This window comes from Malus sylvestris, chromosome 2 (genome assembly GCF_916048215.2).
Source record: "Malus sylvestris chromosome 2, drMalSylv7.2, whole genome shotgun sequence".
Taxonomy (NCBI): Eukaryota; Viridiplantae; Streptophyta; class Magnoliopsida; order Rosales; family Rosaceae; genus Malus; species Malus sylvestris.
In genome coordinates this window covers 7,492,633-7,510,960 of record NC_062261.1, presented here as the reverse complement: position 1 = coordinate 7,510,960, position 18,328 = coordinate 7,492,633, and the positions used below count along the sequence as shown (strand labels likewise).

At 38.8% G+C, this 18,328-nt stretch overlaps 3 protein-coding genes and 1 pseudogene across 5 annotated transcripts; 2 read left to right on the top strand and 2 right to left on the bottom strand.

Moving 5' to 3' along the window:
* Window positions 1–1,584: 1,584 nt before the first annotated feature.
* LOC126608102 (uncharacterized) lies at window positions 1,585–4,482 on the bottom strand. 3 transcript variants are annotated; one of them, XM_050275897.1, is made up of 5 exons: window positions 4,276–4,482; window positions 3,078–3,969; window positions 2,696–2,896; window positions 2,267–2,462; window positions 1,585–2,012 (listed from the first exon to the last, which is right to left on the bottom strand). In XM_050275897.1, exons 2-5 carry the CDS (start codon window positions 3,951–3,953, stop codon window positions 1,828–1,830), a joined length of 1,458 nt encoding a protein of 485 aa, XP_050131854.1. In that variant the 5' UTR covers window positions 3,954–3,969; window positions 4,276–4,482; the 3' UTR covers window positions 1,585–1,827. The 3 variants fall into 3 exon arrangements, with proteins under 3 accessions (XP_050131854.1, XP_050131845.1, XP_050131837.1); XM_050275888.1 differs by having other exon boundaries at window positions 4,291–4,482; XM_050275880.1 differs by having other exon boundaries at window positions 3,078–3,985; window positions 4,291–4,481.
* Window positions 4,483–5,343: 861 nt separating this feature from the next.
* LOC126608094 (serpin-ZX-like) lies at window positions 5,344–6,828 on the top strand. The gene is made up of 2 exons (XM_050275867.1): window positions 5,344–5,583; window positions 5,650–6,828. The coding sequence occupies exons 1-2, from the start codon at window positions 5,416–5,418 to the stop codon at window positions 6,826–6,828; spliced, it is 1,347 nt and encodes a 448-aa protein (XP_050131824.1). The 5' UTR covers window positions 5,344–5,415.
* Window positions 6,829–8,120: 1,292 nt separating this feature from the next.
* Window positions 8,121–12,544, bottom strand: LOC126608086 (suppressor of mec-8 and unc-52 protein homolog 2-like). Its single transcript, XM_050275855.1, has 11 exons — window positions 12,327–12,544; window positions 11,909–12,052; window positions 11,777–11,826; window positions 11,421–11,535; window positions 11,138–11,186; window positions 10,963–11,052; window positions 10,593–10,661; window positions 10,388–10,511; window positions 9,525–9,886; window positions 9,028–9,408; window positions 8,121–8,933 (listed from the first exon to the last, which is right to left on the bottom strand). Exons 1-11 carry the CDS (start codon window positions 12,380–12,382, stop codon window positions 8,652–8,654), a joined length of 1,722 nt encoding a protein of 573 aa, XP_050131812.1. The 5' UTR covers window positions 12,383–12,544; the 3' UTR covers window positions 8,121–8,651.
* A 628-nt stretch (window positions 12,545–13,172) lies between these two features.
* LOC126608077 (GDSL esterase/lipase 5-like) lies at window positions 13,173–17,588 on the top strand (annotated as a pseudogene).
* Window positions 17,589–18,328: the final 740 nt, after the last annotated feature.

Below are 18,328 nucleotides of genomic sequence, written 5' to 3'. Positions count from 1 at the left end.
CATTTAAGCCAATAATAAATATATATATATATATATATATATATATATTTTATTAAATAATGAAAACGGGGCGGCTTCGGGTACGGGTTTGGAACGGATACCCCTATAACCATAAACGAACCTGAAACCGAATAATTTACCCAACGGTTACCCATAATTGTAAAAAACCCGAAATTTAATCCCCGAAACCGAATTGTTCAGACCGGTTACCTGCGGGTATCGGGTTTGATGGATTAAATTGCCATCCCTAGTCACGTCATTTAAGGATTTAATCACAGTTAATGTTAAGTTTTATCCTATTGAATCTTGAGTTTATTCATTGGATTTAGAATCCTAATTATATACTTCAATTTTTTAGCCTCTTTTAAAATCACAATCGGAGTAGATCGACTAATATTGATCCCAATTGATATTGCACAATTAAGGCTCAAAACAAATAAGAATTTATTACCTAATTTTTAACCTAGGATTTCTAAGTTCCTGATGTCAAAAGATTTTTGCTGTGCTCCAATATCAGTTCTGACTTCATAGAGGTTGTCATGTCAGCCGTAGGACGATTCTGCAGATTCACCTCAGTACATTGGTAGAACAAGTCAACAAGAAATCTCATTGTGTCTAAAGTCAGCCTCTGTTCCCTCAAGCGCCACACCAGCTTGAGTCTTTACTGGCTCATTCAACGACCGAACCACCTCAAAGTCATCTGTTAACTATATATGGTCGTTTTCCCCTCGTCAGAAGTTGATCAACTTCCAATCCGTACATATTGTGTTCTTGCACTGCTCGCAAAACCTCAGGGGCAATCCCGCGAGGTGTCCTAACGGAAACATGAGCAGGAGGTATTCCTATGGGGGCGATGCAGCGTGTATGCAAGTAAGCTGGAAGGAGGACCGCTCTATCAAAATCAGAGACCTTCACAACAGGTGTTCCATCCGCTCTTTGATTGATATCCAAATCAATCAAAATGTTTGCACTTTTTATGTCACGGTGAATGATGTGCTTTGAAAGCAGCTCCACCAGTGCACTAGCAAAATTTTCGTCAAGAGTAGTGCTATCGACCTATTTTTAATTCTCACATATCCCTCTTAATTTTCGACCATAAAATCGAATGAATTGAAGAAAATTAATAACAAAAAATTAACATAAAAATAGAGAATTGCTTCAGTCGACCTGTTTTTATTTTAAATACGTTGGAATTTTTGGAAAAAAAGAAAAATAGCATTTGTCAAGTCCTTCAAAAAGCGCCTCTGATTTCTATGAATCGTTATATCTTTCAAGTTTTTAAACCAACTACAGCTATAGGCGCATTTGATTGTCAAAGAAAACGTTTTTAACCCTTTCAAAAGCAAACTCAAGCAGCCCCCAACTACTTGGGAATTTTGGTTGTGCAAATTCTCATCTTTTAGAGACAGCAAAGTATAAAGCATCTTCATTCACGGTTAAAGAAACGAAGCCTGGTAAGTAATAAGCTTTGGTTCTTCCCCAAACGCACAGCTTTTTTTCAAGACATTTTCACTTTTACTCTTTACAGACTTACCGATGCCAACGCTGGCACAAAGGCCGCGAGTAATACGGTGCAGCGCTGCATTGTCAAATAATTTTATATGTATACATGTATGGGTTGCTTATATACAAGAGGAGTTCCAAGTGATTTCACAATTGGGGTAAAAAAAAAATTAATAATAACTGTCGGGCATGAATCTTCGTTCTATTAACTTTAATGTACAGTTTCATACCAAAGGTGAAATATTAAGAAAAGAATTACGAACCCCATCGATCGTGTTCTGCACAGAAAGCTTAAACACGTAGACTTCGGAGATGCAGCCGGAACTAGCACTGTAGACAGGAGTAGAGGTTTTTCAGGGCCGTATACAGGGGCTCAGCCGCTTTTGGTCTGTCCACAGGTCCAAGTAGTATATCAGAAGTCGTCAAGTAAGGGTCACCATAAAACTGTAGATTGGTATCCATCCTAGTGGCCACAATGTTCCCTTCCAATGATACTCCAACAAATGCACCTGTCAAAACATTGCAACGGCACACCATCAGGAGTTGGATTTTTTCCCAAGCTTCCATACTACCCCAATTAATGGAACCCTCAATGCGTTAAATAAACAATGGCTGCTACGTATTAAGAGTTTGAAAATAAAAAGACAAACCAATACTAAGCTTTTCTACTCGTACCAATGAAAAGACTCGCGTGCCATGATATAAAGCGGATGATCCTAGTTATTAACTAGAAATATTTACGAATCCAAACATGTTATCATACCTTTGCTACAACTGTATGTATAGCACACTCCAGAACCTCTGTCTCCAGCACGCATGTCTGCTTCCAGCACTCTACCAATAGGTCCTGCTGCAGCACTACACCCAGCACCAAGAGAAAAATGCATGCGACTACAAAATGTTTTCACAGCTTTTAAATCATGAAGCACGATTATGAAGTCCATGAGCTCACCCCCAATCTGGAAAAAGAAACAGTGGGAATGCAAAGATTACCGCCTGAGATAGAACTAAGTAGAAAATTCTGCCAACATTTAGAATTTCTCAACTTACTGAAGCGGAAGAGACCAAAAATCAATTTCAAAGTGCTGTAGACAAATGCATATGAATATATGTGGTAAATAATGGATATGAGTTCTTACTCCTCAGTAATGCCTTTCTTCAAACTTAAGCAATGAAGATTTTGCAAATTTACCTGTGCACCCCATCCTAAGCCAACAGAAAATATGGATGATGGAGCAGACCATGATCCATCTGACCTTCGAGCAATTACCAAACCAGTACCGAGTTTGTATGAGAGAAGCGCACCAGCTTTTGCAACCGTTAAGATTGCCAGACCTTTGGCTCTTCCGAGAACTGCTGCAGGTATGGACCTCTCAGGATTCAACCTAGCAACCTGTCAAATATAAGATAATATGTCAGAAATCAACTTAGTTTGGAAAATGAGAACTCTTTAGAAGCCATTCTATGCTAGTTTCCATGCAGATGAAATGAAAGACGAGTTTGCAGGAAACTAAAAATCCAGAAGCATAGGAAAAACTAACTTAACGAAACATAGCTAAAGTTTAGAATTGCACCTGGGAATAACTTCTCAATGTGTTGGATGCTTTGTATATCTCTTGTTCCATGGAAAACCCAACTGGAAGATTTAACCATCCTCTTGTACAAGTCCAATCCATGACATCGTGCTTTGCCGCTTGCGCAGCATTGCTAATGCTGTTAATTAGAACACTCTGTAAAGGATCTAGCCTATCATAGCAGGCATCACAGACCCTCTGAGGATTCCTCTCCCTAAACTTGACAGGCAACAAGCACCTTCCTTTACTACATGTTCTGCAGAAAATGCCTCCACAGAACCGACAATGATGCCTCCCACGAGTAAGTGCAGTGAAAGTCAAAGTGCACTGCATGCAAACTGTAGTCGAACTATCAGGAAGCCACTCAGGGGGCTCAGCTTCCAAAACATCTTTGTATGCATTGTAATTAAAGGCTGTTGGCTCAAGAAGGGGTGGGGCACTGGGTATGTAAACCGACGAGTGCACGTAGGTATCACCATTCTTTTCTGAGCCCAAAAACGAAACATTCGAATTGGGTAGCTGCTTGTCTGATGGAAGACCAGACGCTTTGTTCCGGCCAGTCAGAATGGAAAATACCCCAGTCAGCACATTCTTCAAATTAACCTCAGGTTGCATATTATTCTGAGGTAAATCACAAGGCTCTTCGCTCGAATCATACCCACTGCCATCAACAAAATCTTCGGATTCCAGGGGAAACTGGTACGAATAGTCATGCATCTCGGGCTTGGATGCTACTGCCGGGTAACTAACTTTCCCGCAGTGTTCTGGCTCCGGCCAATCAGACCCATCATACTCGTCATCATAACGGAATTGGGGTTGGTGTTTGTCTATCTTCGGAAGGGACGAACGAGGAACTGTCCCCTCAAATCTCTCCATACAATTCCTCAAGTCCCTGCACAAGTTTCAAGCTTTCGGTTCGAATCGAAACCAGAATACGTCACAAAAATCAGACAAATAAATCCCAGAAAAAGAATAAACTTTGAAGTGTACAGCAAGCAAAGCAAGGTAAAAATTCGGAATTAATTAAGGGAAACGAACACGAAACAAATATGCAGCTGAAAAATAAATAAAAATCGTAAATTAATTATCTTTTTCTGCAAAAATAACACAAATTCGAATTCGGGAATTGGGAATTTTGCTTGTGGTTTGTTCTAGGGTAATTGAATTGAATTAAATTAATTAGAAAGAACAGATAAACCGACAGTAGACGTACCTGTTGATCAATTCCAGCGGTTAATTGAACAAAACTGAGAAAGAAAGCTGGTTCGATTGGGGATTTAATATTTTAGGGTTTCGCGATCAACGAAGAAGAGAAGACGAAAATAGTAAAAACGACAGCGGAGTTCTTGAGATATACGGAAAGACTTTGGCGTCCGTTTGATCACAATAACAACATTCCGTCGTGTGCACGTTTTAATTTTTTTAATTTTAATCTTAAAAAGAATTGACATGTCGTTTGCTTTATGGCAAAAGATTATGACTGAAATTCGTTCGGCTAGTGCCCCCAGACAGGGGTGATGGGATGGGACATTCTCTTGCAATTAAATTTTAATAATCATATAGTATAACGGTTTAATAATATTTTTTTTAATTTGTAATTGAGAATTTTTAAGTTTGATTTTTAAAGAAAAAAATATTATTTATACGCCCCTTTACTTGGCCATGATAACAAATAAATTAGCACCGCATGTCACCCTTCGATAAGCAGGGACTTATTCTACTCTCTAGTAAATGGAATTCCTTATTGGATATTAAAGAGAAGTATAGTAGTGTACATATTCTGACGGTAATCGACCACTACACTAAAAAAAATGATTTTTTAATGCGATGTATCTCATTTTAGATGTCGGTAAATGAGGTGTTATGAAATGACTAAAAGTGTTTTCTATTAGTCAAAAGAGCATCTGATTGTGATTGGTTAACTCATGATTTTTCTTAATATCATATAGTATTTTATAGTAAAATAAGTTGCCCATGTGGATCAAATTTAAACTCTTTTACTTATAAATGAAAATGAATACTATTAAATTCTAATGCAATTGTTAACCATAGTTGGTAAACACATGGAAAAATTTCAGGAGGCGATGACAAATAAAAGTAATCGTTTAAGGAAATTTACAGCAAATATTCTTGTCCGGCAAGTAAGAGATGGGCTTCCACATCCCAAGGTCCGTGGTTTTGTGCCTATATAAGAAGCCTAATTATTTAGGGTTACTTTACAACACGGCCGTCAGTGTTCTAGGGTTTGAATATTTACCGGAATCCCTCCTTCCGCATACCGACTATCCAACAGTTTCACATCCCTCTTTTCACACTAACAACGTTATACTCTCAAAGAATGGATCCCAAACAAAACCCAACGGCTCCCTCCCTTGCGTCTGAAGGCACTTTGACCTCCTCCGTACAATTGGATGGCGGTGCTCCGGCAGTTGCTTCCACTGGTGCGGCTGCTCCTGCCGCAGCCGAGGCAAACGACTCGTTTCCCTTGTCCGATAGCGATCAATCGATGAAAAAACCGAAGATATCACACATTACTTCTGATCAAAACCTAGATAGTTTCACAAACATTGACAGTTTCACCATGGATCCCAAAGAAGCCAGCAACCTCACCGACGTCGCACTCAAAATCACTAGTCATCTTCTTATGACTGAAGGAAAAGAGAAGAACATCGTGTACTCGCCGCTATCCATCCAGGTCGTACTGTGGCTGTTAACGGCCGGTTCAAAAGGTCCAACACAGGACCAGTTGCTTTCTTTCCTCAAGTCCGACTCCACCGAGCAACTCCACTCTCTCGCCTCCCATCTTGTCCCTCTAATCTTTGCAGACGGATCCAATAGAGGCGGACCCCGCCTATGCTTTGCCAATAGCCTTTGGGTTAAGGATTATCTCCCCATCAAACCTTCTTTCAAAGAGGTTGTGGACACTGTTTATAAGGCGGCTATAAGACATGTTAGTTTCGAGAACCCTGAAGAAGTGAGACATGAAGTGAATTTATGGGCCGAAAAGGAAACGAAAGGCCATATTACTGAGGCTCTTCCTCCTAAGTCAGTTGACAAGTACACCATGCTTATATTTTCAAATGCCTTATACTTCAAGGGCCTTTGGAGCGACAAGTTCAATGCACGGGAAACAAAAGAGGACGACTTCCACCTTCTTAACGGTACTTCTGTTAAGGCTCCGTTCATGACAAGCTCCAAGAAACAATTTGTAGAAGAGTTTGACGGTTTCAAAGTCTTGAAACTATTTTACGAACAAGGCAAAGACATGAAGCGTCAGTTTTCAATGTACTTGTTGCTTCCGGATTCAAGAGATGGGCTCCCTGCTTTGGTGAAGAGAGTTTGTTCCGAGCCTGGTTTCTTAGATAGCCACCGTCCCCAGACACCAGTCAGAGTTGGTGAGTTCAAAATTCCAATGTTTAAATTTACCTCTACATTTGAAGCATCCAAAATTCTCAAGGATTTAGGACTGCTGCTGCCTTTCAATGGCGGTGACTTAACGGAGATGGTGGAAGCATCTCCTGATGAATGCAAAATATATCATAAATCTTTCATTGAAGTTAATGAAAAGGGCACAGAAGCTGCGGCTGTTTCTACTGCTGTAGTTAAGGGTTTCGGTTGTAAAAGTCGTCGTCCACCTCGTCCCCAAAATATAGACTTTGTGGCAGATCACCCTTTCATGCTTTTCATCAGAGAGGAAATGACTGAAACTATCTTGTTCACTGGTCATGTTCTCAATCCGCTCGAAAAATGAGATGCCATTGGGGCAACTCTCTTCTTGGCTTGTTTTTCTGCATGCTAGTTTACGTTTTCTTTTTCCGACCAGTTAAATTGCATTGTTGATGGGGATGGTTTTTATTCCTGTTTGTTTACTCTTCTTTCTTTTCGGTGTTGAGTTCACTGCTTGTTTCCAACATAAAAATAAGAGATATATTTCTTCTGATAGCAAATGAATGAGCATTTATATAGACATAGATATCCAAAGATTGATCCAGTCCAATCTCATCTAGTTTTGGCTTTTTCGTTTTTAATTGCACAAGATGTCACTGTAATAGTATATTTATATCATAAAAGTCTTTCTCGAAAAATTTAGGGACTGTAGGATTAACAGGACCAAACAATTTAACTAGAAGTTTGTATTTGCCAAGTTTTTATTTGGCCATCGTGGAAAAAGTATGGTTTTGTAAAGTAGATGAATGGGAATTTGGCTTGCATTATATCTTTTGTTTTTTTTTCTTTTGATCAATACAGGCACTTGATTCGAGCACGACGAGAAGAAGTTGTTTCCTTTTAAAATAAACATTTTTGTATGTTTGGACGAGAAAAATAAATTTAGAATTTTGACAAATATTATTCATAAATTGACATGCACGGGTTATATTGTTTGGATTTATAAAAATAGAAATTTAGAAATTCCGTGTAGAAAAAAAAATTGGAATTTGGAAACCCCCACAATTCCTAAGTTTAAATTTCATGTAAATAGGTGGCATTTCCAAATTTTTATGAGAGATTTTAAAATTAACAATTTTTGGATTCAAATTTTATTGTCTTTTAGTTTTAAGTTGTCAAATAAGAAAATTCACAAATTTTAAATATTCCTTAGTAATTTTAAATTTCCTCATCCAAACATAACGTTAGTGTTTTAGTTTGTTGGCTTCTCCAGTAAATTGATGAGTCGGACTTATGAGCGTCAGATTTCTTTTGGTTCAGGAAGGGGAAAGAAAGAGAGCTAAACCATGAACAAAGTGCTAAAAATAATTATATTGATTTGTGATCTTTCAATTCGTTTCTGTTAAACACCCAAACAACGAAAAGGATATTTTTCATTCACTTCCCTCCATCCAACGCGCAGTTTGAAGATGCATCAAAATTTTCCCATTAAATATTACAGTTTGTTGACCTAATAACCAAACTAGCTTCAAACTCGAATCTTCTTGCCAGGCTATTCATCATCGTCATAATGGCCGCCGGCATCGAAGTCCCACCGGTGAATACCCTTAGCCTGTCGGGCAATATATAACAGAAGAAATGATTGCAACAAAAATATGATAGAAATGTATTGACATTTAAACTCAACCCCTAGCCTGTAACAAGAGTTGTTGGTTCTACAATATGAGTACTAGATATATAATTGAACATGCTATGATGATTTACAGAAAGTACGTAATCGACCACTACATCAGAAATGACTTTATGCAACGGGTGTTAAGGCAGTTTCCGATGTACTTGCTGCTTCCATATTCAAACGATGGGCTCCGAGCTTGTTGGAATCCTACATCAGTGGGTGAAAAGAAAATAATGGGGTTTAAATATGATTACCCCACTCTAACTAATATCGAAGCTTTTTGTGGTAAAACTCCACACCTGACGGATTGGGCAAGGGGGAAAGTTGAGGACAGTATCGGTGTAGTTAAAGTGGGGTCCCCTGGGTCCGTCGATCTAAAAAATTTCAACAGGGTATTAGAGCCAAGGTTTGGGTCCATGTACGCCAACGAGCTTGTCACTAAGAAGGAAACAAGCCAAGACTCTTAACATAGAGCTGACTGACCTCTGAGTTCCCTAATAAGTAAACTAGCTTCAAACTCGAATCTTCTTGCCAGGCTGTTCATCATCATCATAATGGCCGCCACCCTCACCACCATCCATATCCTTCTCCATCTTCTTTCTAGCAAGTATCTTGTTGATCTTGTGCAGGTCATTAGTGATCTTCTGGTCCTTGTTTTGCTTTCGTGTCTTACGACCATCTTGCATCTTCACACCAAACTGGAAAGCTGCCTTGGGCATAGCTTCCTTTTGCTCATTGTATGTGGCCCATTCTTCTTCTGTCTCGAAGTCCCACCGGTGAAGACGACCCTTAGCCTGTCAGAGAAATATATTGATAACATAAGCAATGATTGCAACAAATTTTAGAAAGAATCGAACATATTTTCTTCATGTTTTATCAGAAACTTACTCGTCCACCCATATCCATTTTTGACAAGTCATCTTCATCGTCACTGTCAACAACCTCACGATTGTATTCTTGATAGCCAGGGTAACATTCAGAATAACTCTCCGAGATGAAGTTGGGATCCTTTTCTCGGGCATCTTTCTCCCTTAATTGTTGAAGTCTTTGGTCATCCCGCTTAAACACGGATCCTAAACCCCGATCCTTCTGCTCTTGAGTCATAAACCGTGGATCCTGCATGTTTAAGCCTGTTTGCTCATCGTAACCTTCCATATTTGGCTGGAGGTATTGTTCAGGATAAGACATTTGCTCTGCATATTGGTATTCTGGCCACTCACCCTGGTAGGCATCAACCATTGGCTGTGTTTGTGCCGCATCGTATCCGTTCTGAACCCACAATGCAACAGAAAAGAACTCATCCATAGCGAAATGAAAGTCAAGTTTCTGTTCAGATATACAGTTGTACTACAATTTCCAGAATGAAAAGGAAAGGATAGACATACCATATCTTGCCATTCTTGAGGCACCCCATAGGGTTGGACGGGACCATAAGCAGGTTCATCAAAATAAGAAACTCTTTCCTTGTTCCGAGGAGACTCTTCCATGTCTTCGGAAAGAGGGCTTAGACTCAAGTCTTTACCAGGAACAACATAGTCGACACCATCCCCAACAAAAATGTCATCCTCATCTACTCTGGCAACAGTTGGGCCTTGTGGTGCTTTTGAATCTATGTGATTTTTCCTGGGAGGGGGTGGAGGTGGTGGTGGCAAAATCTCTCTTTTAGTTCCATTCTTCGAAATCCCAACATCAGGCTTCAAGGGCTTATCCTCTCCAGCATACTCATTACCAACAACTGAAATCTTTCCTGTACCAAAAATAAATGAGGCCAATAAAAAATGTTGATCAAGTAATCACACTAATAAACAACCACAAAGCGCAGAAAGGATGAAGGATGAAAATAGTTGGTGTGGAATCTCAAAATTAAATAATGGAATCTGATCGCTTCACTCATCACAGCATATTTTAAAATGCCAACATCCGACATAAGTTAGTTTAGTTTGGTTTTGTTTCCGTCTGAAAATCTGAGTTGAATAAGATGACTATCTGGAATGGTTGTTAGCTCCCCTGTTTCACCACGAGTTTGGGATACTTAGCTCCAAGCACAGAACCATATAGCCATCTAGGCAAAATGCCCATACAATTATTATCATGGACAATAATTTGAAATACATGCTTTATGTATCTGATTGCTTCGACTTATAAGGATAATTATGGCAGTTTATTATAGACAATTGCATCAAGGTCTTATGTTGTTTAAAACTGATTATTCAGTCATTTTTTTACCAAAAGCAGCATAGGAAATTACCTCTTGCATCTTTTTCCTTCTTTTTCTTCTTGAGAACCTTCCCAGAAGATCCAAGACGAAGATATGACATGATTTTAGCAATTCGGTCAAGTACAGAACCATCAACATTGACAGTTACCGCTTCCTACACAAAGTAGAAGCCAAAATCAGATAAACAGTCCAACAATGATGGGAAAACCTCATGAAAGATTGAGAATCTTTTTACCTCTGTCTGTGGACAGTCTGCTTTACTCCTATGCAAGGTGGTTGGGATGTCATGAGTGTATCCGCCCTCCTGAGATGCAAAATACAAGAACAAGACGTTAATGCCAGGAAAATGGGAGTTCACATTCATTCAGTATCCTACAATAGCAAGCTCGATGCTCTCAGAGAAGTGTCTACACACACTTCTACTCAAAGTTTGACTTCCACACATGATTTAGGTGGTAACTAAACACACAATTATCCTGAACAGGCCACCCAAAGTCTATAAAGGTTCAGGCAAGTTAAAACATGAGCAGAAATTGTTCCCAAGAAAGGCTACTCCGATCTAGATTAAGCAGACTTAATATCAAAAGAGAAACAAAGGCTCTTACCATGTTAAAAATAAATGACATTCTACCAGGAAGGAACATCTCATTGGTTTTGATAACGGCGTGGGGCTTGACTATCCATTGGTAAACTGACTGAAACACAGAAATGAGACATCAATGTAAACAGATAATGACTTAAGAATATAACTGCCTCATCATATCACCAAAAGTAACATACCTTTGCGGTAGCCGTGCGAAATGACAACTTTTGGTCTTCCTTAGATGCTCTGTCAGCGAATAGGAAGCACACACGTGTTAGCACACACTATAAAAAGGTCGTACCCAGCTAAAGAAGTTTCTTGAGATATGGCCATCATTCTTCATATTAACACTTGAAAAGGTCAATATCAACAGAACTTAATGCCCAATACATCATGTTTGCGAAATTTAATACTGAATTTTTTAAGATTACACAAAACTTGACAGTAAGACAAGTAATCCATATACAATTACGGAATTACCTAGATTTTGCATCAACATCATCTCCATCATCTGGCTTTTTGTCAATCTCACTTCTTACTTTGTTAAGTAAAGCGTAATCCAATCCTTTGACCAAATGTGTGTGTTCCACATCACCTGAACAATATTAATCGAGTTCAGCATAAAATAAGTCAATGCCCTTCCACATGTAAACAAAGTGGCTAGCCCTAAAACTATTGATTAGGTGACTTCGTGAATTCTCATAGATAGCAACAAATGCAACGTCGTCTCTATCCCACTTCACTTCATAAACATGGTAAAAAATGAATACTACACTGAAAACTGAGACCCTGCAAATAAGTGGGAACAAATTTCTAAAATAATGCCAAACACGAACCTCCAAGATACTTGCTCTTCTCAATGGATAACTTCTGCACCTCAGCTGCCCTGCAAATACCAATTTAAATGTAATTAGCTACTACAATGGCATAACCATTGACAAGTTGAACAAGAAAAATTAGATAATAACCGGAGATCAATGTTCCCCGGAGGCGCAACGGCGTGGAAAGAACCCAATTCAGTCGGCTCATAATCGGGATTTTGATCTTCTCTTCGCTCCTTAGCCCTGTCTCTGTATTTCGGCAAGTCCGGTTGCTCCGCCGCTTTCTCCTCCCTGCATGCAGCACCACACAAGCATTACATCAAACACATACTCTGCATTCCAAATTCGTTTCCCAATAATTACGTGACAATGCAAATCAAGCTGAATTTTTTCCCAGATTTTAACAAAGCAGCTTAATTTCACAAAAACTAAAACAAAATAAAAATAGAATAAAAATTTAAACTTTGAATCAAAATTAAGACTAAATATATTGACTTGGAAATTTGGAAGCCTAATGTGCGTCGGAAAGTGAAAAAATAGTAAAAAATTGAAATGTTTAACTCACTTGCGGCGAGTAACTTTCTCCTTGTAACTTTTCTTCGACGAAGTCGTCGGTGCCATTGGGGTATCGAATTGGAATAGGGCGGAGGAAGAGATGTTTCAAATTGCAGTAATTAGGGTTTGCAGAGCAGTGGCGAACTCGCGAAAACGAGGTCGCTGTGGAACAAGATTGCAGGGAGGATTTCGTTGTGCGGTATAATTACGGATGAACCCTTATACTTGAAACGCACCGTCCATGAACATTCATTTCTCTTTTTAACAATTTTTTCTAAATTTATGAGAATTAATTTTGGAATTTGACCAGCCAACGACATCGTTTGCATCTCACTATCTCCTTTGAGCCCTTGACCATAAGACTTGGCTATGATAATAACAAATTTCTAAATAGACTAACATTTTCATAAAAAAATTAAAAAAAAATAGACTAACATTTTATGTATTTACGACTTATCGTAATTGTTGATAATTATTAACACATCAATTGTCACATTACGTAATTAGCTAATATAATTATAAAATAAAAATAAAAACGGTCGCTTTAATATTATCTTGCAAATAAAATACTCTCGAGGATGTGACTTAGCAATTCATCCTAGTCCTTCGCCTGACAAAGATTAAGGTTAAATTGAATTATAATACAAGAAATAGGACCTATATGATATCTACTCTAGAATAAGATTGGTTAGTGAAATGCCCAATGTTAATTTGGCTTTATACTAATTGACTTTTCCTTTAGGATGATAATTACAACGTAATTTGTATCCATTAAAAATTAATGACGTTTTGGCATCCACTTGTATATATATACACACAAGCGCCTAGAGGACAGAAGGGAGTAATTTCATCTCAAATGGCAAGCCTGCAGATTTGTCTCTTGAACCATAAAAAATCATCATCTGTTTAAGTACTCTACTTTTCTCAATTGGGTTTGGATCATGTGGTAGTGATCAAACACTAAGCAGGAGGACTGCTGCCTTGTTCATCTTTGGTGACTCCACAGTTGATCCTGGCAACAATAATCACATCACCACCATTCCTGAGAACCAAGCACATTACGAGCCATATGGGAAGAATGGCTTCTTTGAAACTCCCACCGGACGCTTCTCCGACGGTCGAATCATCGTAGATTATATAGGTAAGTAAGTACTCTTGATGTAAGCTTTTCGTAATTTTTTTAAATGGTAATTACCTTAACTAGCTGAATGCTCATGATGCAGCTGAATATGCAAAGCTGCCACTAATCCCTCCATTTTTACAACCATCAACTGCTGATTATACCAATGGTGTTAACTTTGCATCTGGTGGAGCTGGAGTCCTTTCTGAAACCAATCAAGGATTGGTAGGAAAACCTTCAGTCTTTTATTCCTATGAATCATTATCCTCCTATTTATTGTGTAGGAAATTGAATTAGATTCCGAAAAAATAAGCACAAATAGAGCTAGTTACAAACTTTTGATCAGAAATATACAATCGATGGCCAATAAGCAGCATATAGAACCATGATTTAGTGCCTCTTTACTGTGTGTAATACTAGTGCCCTCCAGTCTTTATTTTTTATTAAAAGTTTGTAAACGGCAATTATGTTTTTGTTGATTCATATACATTTGTGGTTTGTCTATGACTGTTTTTCCTGATCAATATGTAATTTCTAGGCGATTGATCTTCAAACACAATTGAAAAACTTTGAAGAGGTGCAAAAATCATTGACTGAAAAATTAGGAGAAGTGGAAGCAAAGGAAGTGATATCAGAAGCAGTTTATTTCACTAGCATGGGAAGCAACGATTACATGGGTGGTTATTTAGGCAATCCAAAAATGCAGGAACAATATAACCCTGAACAATTTGTGGGAATGGTCATTGGAAACTTGACACAGACAATTCAAGTAAGTCTTATTAAAGCTTTGTATATCACCAGCTGTATATAACAACTGCGCATTTCTCACTCTCATCACATGATTCGTCACATACGAGATAACATGAAGAGAGAGAGATAAAGATCATGCATGGTTATGTACAATCAGTGACAACCGACAATCTATCCCAAAACGTGGCATATTGATGTTTGGGTTGTTGCAATCTTATGCAGGCGTTATATGAGAAAGGCGGGCGAAAGTTTGCCTTCCTAAGTTTGTGTCCACTAGGTTGCTTGCCTGCCTTTAGAGCTCTGAACAGTATGAACCCGGAATCCGGTGGAGGGGGATGTTTTGAAGCAGCTTCTGCCCTTGCACTAGCACATAACAATGCCCTAAAATCTGTACTCAACAGTCTTCAATATATGCTCAAGGATTTCAAGTACTGCAACTCCAATTTTTATGATTGGCTCCTTGAAAGAATAGAGGATCCCTCCAAATATGGTATGCATGCTTTTTTTCATATATGTACATGTTGGAATTTTTGGATTGCCGAGCCCGCCCCACTCTAACGACATCGATACTGTCCCCACTTAACCACCTGCACAATCCTCAGGTGTGGGGTTTTATCACAAAAGGCCTCGATGTTAGTTAGAGTGGGGTAATACTATTAAAACCCCTTTGGTTTTCTTCACCCCACCGATGTGGGACAATTTTAACACTCCCCCTCTATCACTCCTCAAACATTTTATCTTAAAGTCACATTGTAATTCCACCATGGACTTGAATTTTCTAAAACATATCAATGCATCTGACTTGTATTTCAGAAAATAAACCCACATCATTCTTGTACAGTCATCTACAAGAAGCATGAAATATTTGTTGCCCGCAAGTGAATCATTCTGCATAGGACCACACAAATCCACATGCACCAGTTCTAGAGGTTTACTTGCTCTCCATGCTTGATTCTTTGGAAACCACTCTCTATGTTGTTTCCCAAACTGACAACCTTCACAAACTTCATCCATTTCTTCTAAAACTGGGAGACCATGCACCATTTCTTTGTTTTTAAGCTGCTGAAGACCCCTAACATGCAGATGGCCTAGTCTCTTGTGCCATATCCAAGTAGACTTAGAAATACCTGCCCTCAGTACAACCTGATCATTTGGTATCAGTGTCAAGGGGTAACACCTGTTCTTTTTCATTTCAACTTTGAGTACAAGACAATCCAATGAAGGTCCATCAAAAATACTGCACATCTTTCCCCCAAATAACAGATAGTAACCGTGTTCATCCATCTGCCCCACACTTAACAGATTTTCCTTCAACCCAGGTAGATACATTACATCTTTGACATATTTTCTGCCTTTGCTAGTATCTATCATAAGTGTTCCAAAACCTGCCACATTCATGAGTTCCCCTGTGGGCATTTGAACCTTGCCAACCACATTTGTCTTCATGTCTATTAACAAATTAGAATCCCCTGTCATATGGTTGCTACAACCACTGTCTACATACCATTCTCCATTCACTTTTGATTCAGTGATTGTGCTATTTGCATAAAACAGGTTCCCTGTCACCTCTACCTGATTAGCACTATTTGCCTTTTGCATTAATTTACCTACTGTGCACTCTCTAGCCCAGTGACCAAACTTTTCACAGTTATAGCATTTAGGTTTCCCTTTATACCTACACTCTCCAAAGTGAAACTTAGAACATACCCTGCACTGTGGTTTTGTACCTATCTGCCCCATTAACTGTGCATTATGTGCAGGACTAGCAGGAAATTTCTGCTGAAACTTAGGTTTTGAACCCCATTTCTTGCCCTTATTATTCCAATTTTTCTGGAACTGAGATGAACCAGATTGACCTTCACCCCTATTCTGCTCTTTTGAATTCACTGAGAAAGATGAGAATGCTTTACCAGTAGTATCAACAGTATGCAGATCAAACCGTTGTTCTTGACTCTTCAAGATTGCAACTACTTCCTGCAATTCTACAGTCTCTAGACACTTTGTGTTTTCTATAACCAAACAGATAGAATCATAAGGTTTACTAAGACTAATCAGAACCTTCTGCACAAGTCTCTCATTCGACAGAGATTCACCAAATGTTCTCATTTGATTAATTAGCTCATTCAGCCGTGTAAGATAGCTAGATAAAGACTCATCATCTCTCATCCTAGCATATTCAAACTCTCTCCTAAGATTCTGCAATTTCACAGATCGTACCTGATCACCACCATGATACTCCCCGTATAACAAATCCCATGCCATCTTAGCTGATTCGGCATTGGCGATTCGTGGGAAGATCTGATCCGAGACTGCATTTTGAATGATTCCTAGAGCCTTCGCATCCTTCATGAACACAGCAGCCATTTCTTCATCGACTGCATCGTCCGATGACCCTTCAACTTCCTTCTTCTTCGAGTCAGGGGTTGTAATCCCTTTGTCCACCAGCTTCCATAACCCAAGCGATTTGAATATCGTTACCATCTTAATCCGCCAGAACTCGTAGTTCTCACCGGAGAAGATTGGGGTTCTCACCTCCGAGCTTCCAGATCCAGACATCTTGATCCGTCTGTTGTTTTCTCGCCTCAAATGAAAACTCCGGCGACTTTCACCGAGCTTTGACTTAGCTTAGTGACTTCACAGCTTCACGCCCAGATTCAATTGATCGAAAATCGGCTCTGAGGCCATGTTAGAATTTTTGGATCGCCGAGCCCGCCCCACTCTAACGATATCGATACTGTCCCCACTTAACCACCTGCACAATCCTCAGGTGTGGGGTTTTATCACAAAAGGCCTCGATGTTAGTTAGAGTGGGGTAATACTATTTAAACCCCTTTGGTTTTCTTCACCCCACCGATGTGGGACAATTTTAACGAGGTAAACATAAATTTACCGGTAGTAACTGGATCTTAAATTTACTGTGTAGGTTTCAAGGATGGAGTGAATGCTTGTTGTGGAACTGGACCATATGGGGGCATATTTAGCTGTGGAGGCACAAAGGAAGTTAAGGATTACCAGTTATGCGATAATGCTGATGAATATATATGGTGGGATTCTTTTCATCCCACTGAGAGGATCCACAAGCAGCTTGCAAAGGCTCTCTGGAATGGACCCCCTTCTGATGTAGGGCCATACAACCTAGAACATCTCTTTTCTGATAAGGAGAAGCTCACCATTGGCGACGTGGTTGATGACCCAGAAGCACAGCAATTTTCACTTCTGAAGTAGTAGGCTAGTAGCAAGACCATGTAGCTTGACAGTTTTAAGAGCGGCCGCCGGTTGCGGTTTCCTCGTCGGCTGCGTTTTCTTCATTAGCAGTTGCCAAAATAACATGTGCAACATAGACACATATCCATCCATCAGCTATAAATAATCTTGGTCTTTTACTAACCAAGGATATTAGCAGCTTTTCAGTATTACTGAGTATATTTAAGGCTCTATTTGGATACAAATGACACTCTACGTATTTAAGTCTATGTTCATATACATATGATATTTTACATTAAATTCATTTAAATACAAAGAAGAGATTCTAACTTAAGTGACAATTACATTATATATTAGAATCATCTACATATGAGGAGGGATTGGAACTCAAATGTAACAGATAAAGTATACCACTTTAGTCAACTTAGTTAAGCTCAAATTTGCAGAAATTATATATTCATATAGATGAAAATTAATCACTTGACCAAAATCAGATAAATGAATTTGGTTGACAAAGGAAAGGGCTAAATGAATTTAAAAGCAAAGAGATTTAAAGTCGACAACAAGATTAATGGGCATGTTTATTTATTTGGGATGGAAAACTATGAATCAGGGAAGCTCTAGTCACAACTCACAAGGGAGACAAGAAGGAAAGGCCGGAATAAGGCTAACTAGTCTCTCCTAAACATCAATTTTTATTTTGTAGATTTAAATCTAATAATAAAATATTATGTAGATGTAGTCGGTGGCAGCAGATTCATGATGCAAATTGGGGGAATAAGGCTAAAAAATCGATATATGCTAAAGCAATTTGATGAGTGCTAAACGAAAGAATTTTTTGAGTGCTCTCCACGCAGTTTGTCAAGTGATGCCGAGATATACTTAACATGCATTACATCAAATACTTGATGAGCTGAAAATTGAGTTTGTTTGATGTA

What these genes read in the sequence shown, in the direction of transcription:
- LOC126608086 (XM_050275855.1), bottom strand. Translation starts at nt 12,382, where the DNA reads ATGGCACCGACGACTTCGTCGAAGAAAAGTTACAAGGAGAAAGTTACT. An exon ending in GAGAAAGTTACTCGCCGCAA is followed by an intron (nt 12,053 to 12,326) that starts GTGAGTTAAACA and finishes TGCTGCATGCAG; the next exon opens with GGAGGAGAAAGCGGCGGAGC. An exon ending in TTCGCACGGCTACCGCAAAG is followed by an intron (nt 11,053 to 11,137) that starts GTATGTTACTTT and finishes TCTGTGTTTCAG; the next exon opens with TCAGTTTACCAATGGATAGT.
- LOC126608102 (XM_050275897.1), bottom strand. Translation starts at nt 3,953, where the DNA reads ATGGAGAGATTTGAGGGGACAGTTCCTCGTTCGTCCCTTCCGAAGATA. An exon ending in CATTGAGAAGTTATTCCCAG is followed by an intron (nt 2,897 to 3,077) that starts GTGCAATTCTAA and finishes TATATTTGACAG; the next exon opens with GTTGCTAGGTTGAATCCTGA. An exon ending in GCTTAGGATGGGGTGCACAG is followed by an intron (nt 2,463 to 2,695) that starts GTAAATTTGCAA and finishes TTCTTTTTCCAG; the next exon opens with ATTGGGGGTGAGCTCATGGA.
- LOC126608094 (XM_050275867.1), top strand. Translation starts at nt 5,416, where the DNA reads ATGGATCCCAAACAAAACCCAACGGCTCCCTCCCTTGCGTCTGAAGGC. An exon ending in TGTCCGATAGCGATCAATCG is followed by an intron (nt 5,584 to 5,649) that starts ATGAAAAAACCG and finishes ACAAACATTGAC; the next exon opens with AGTTTCACCATGGATCCCAA.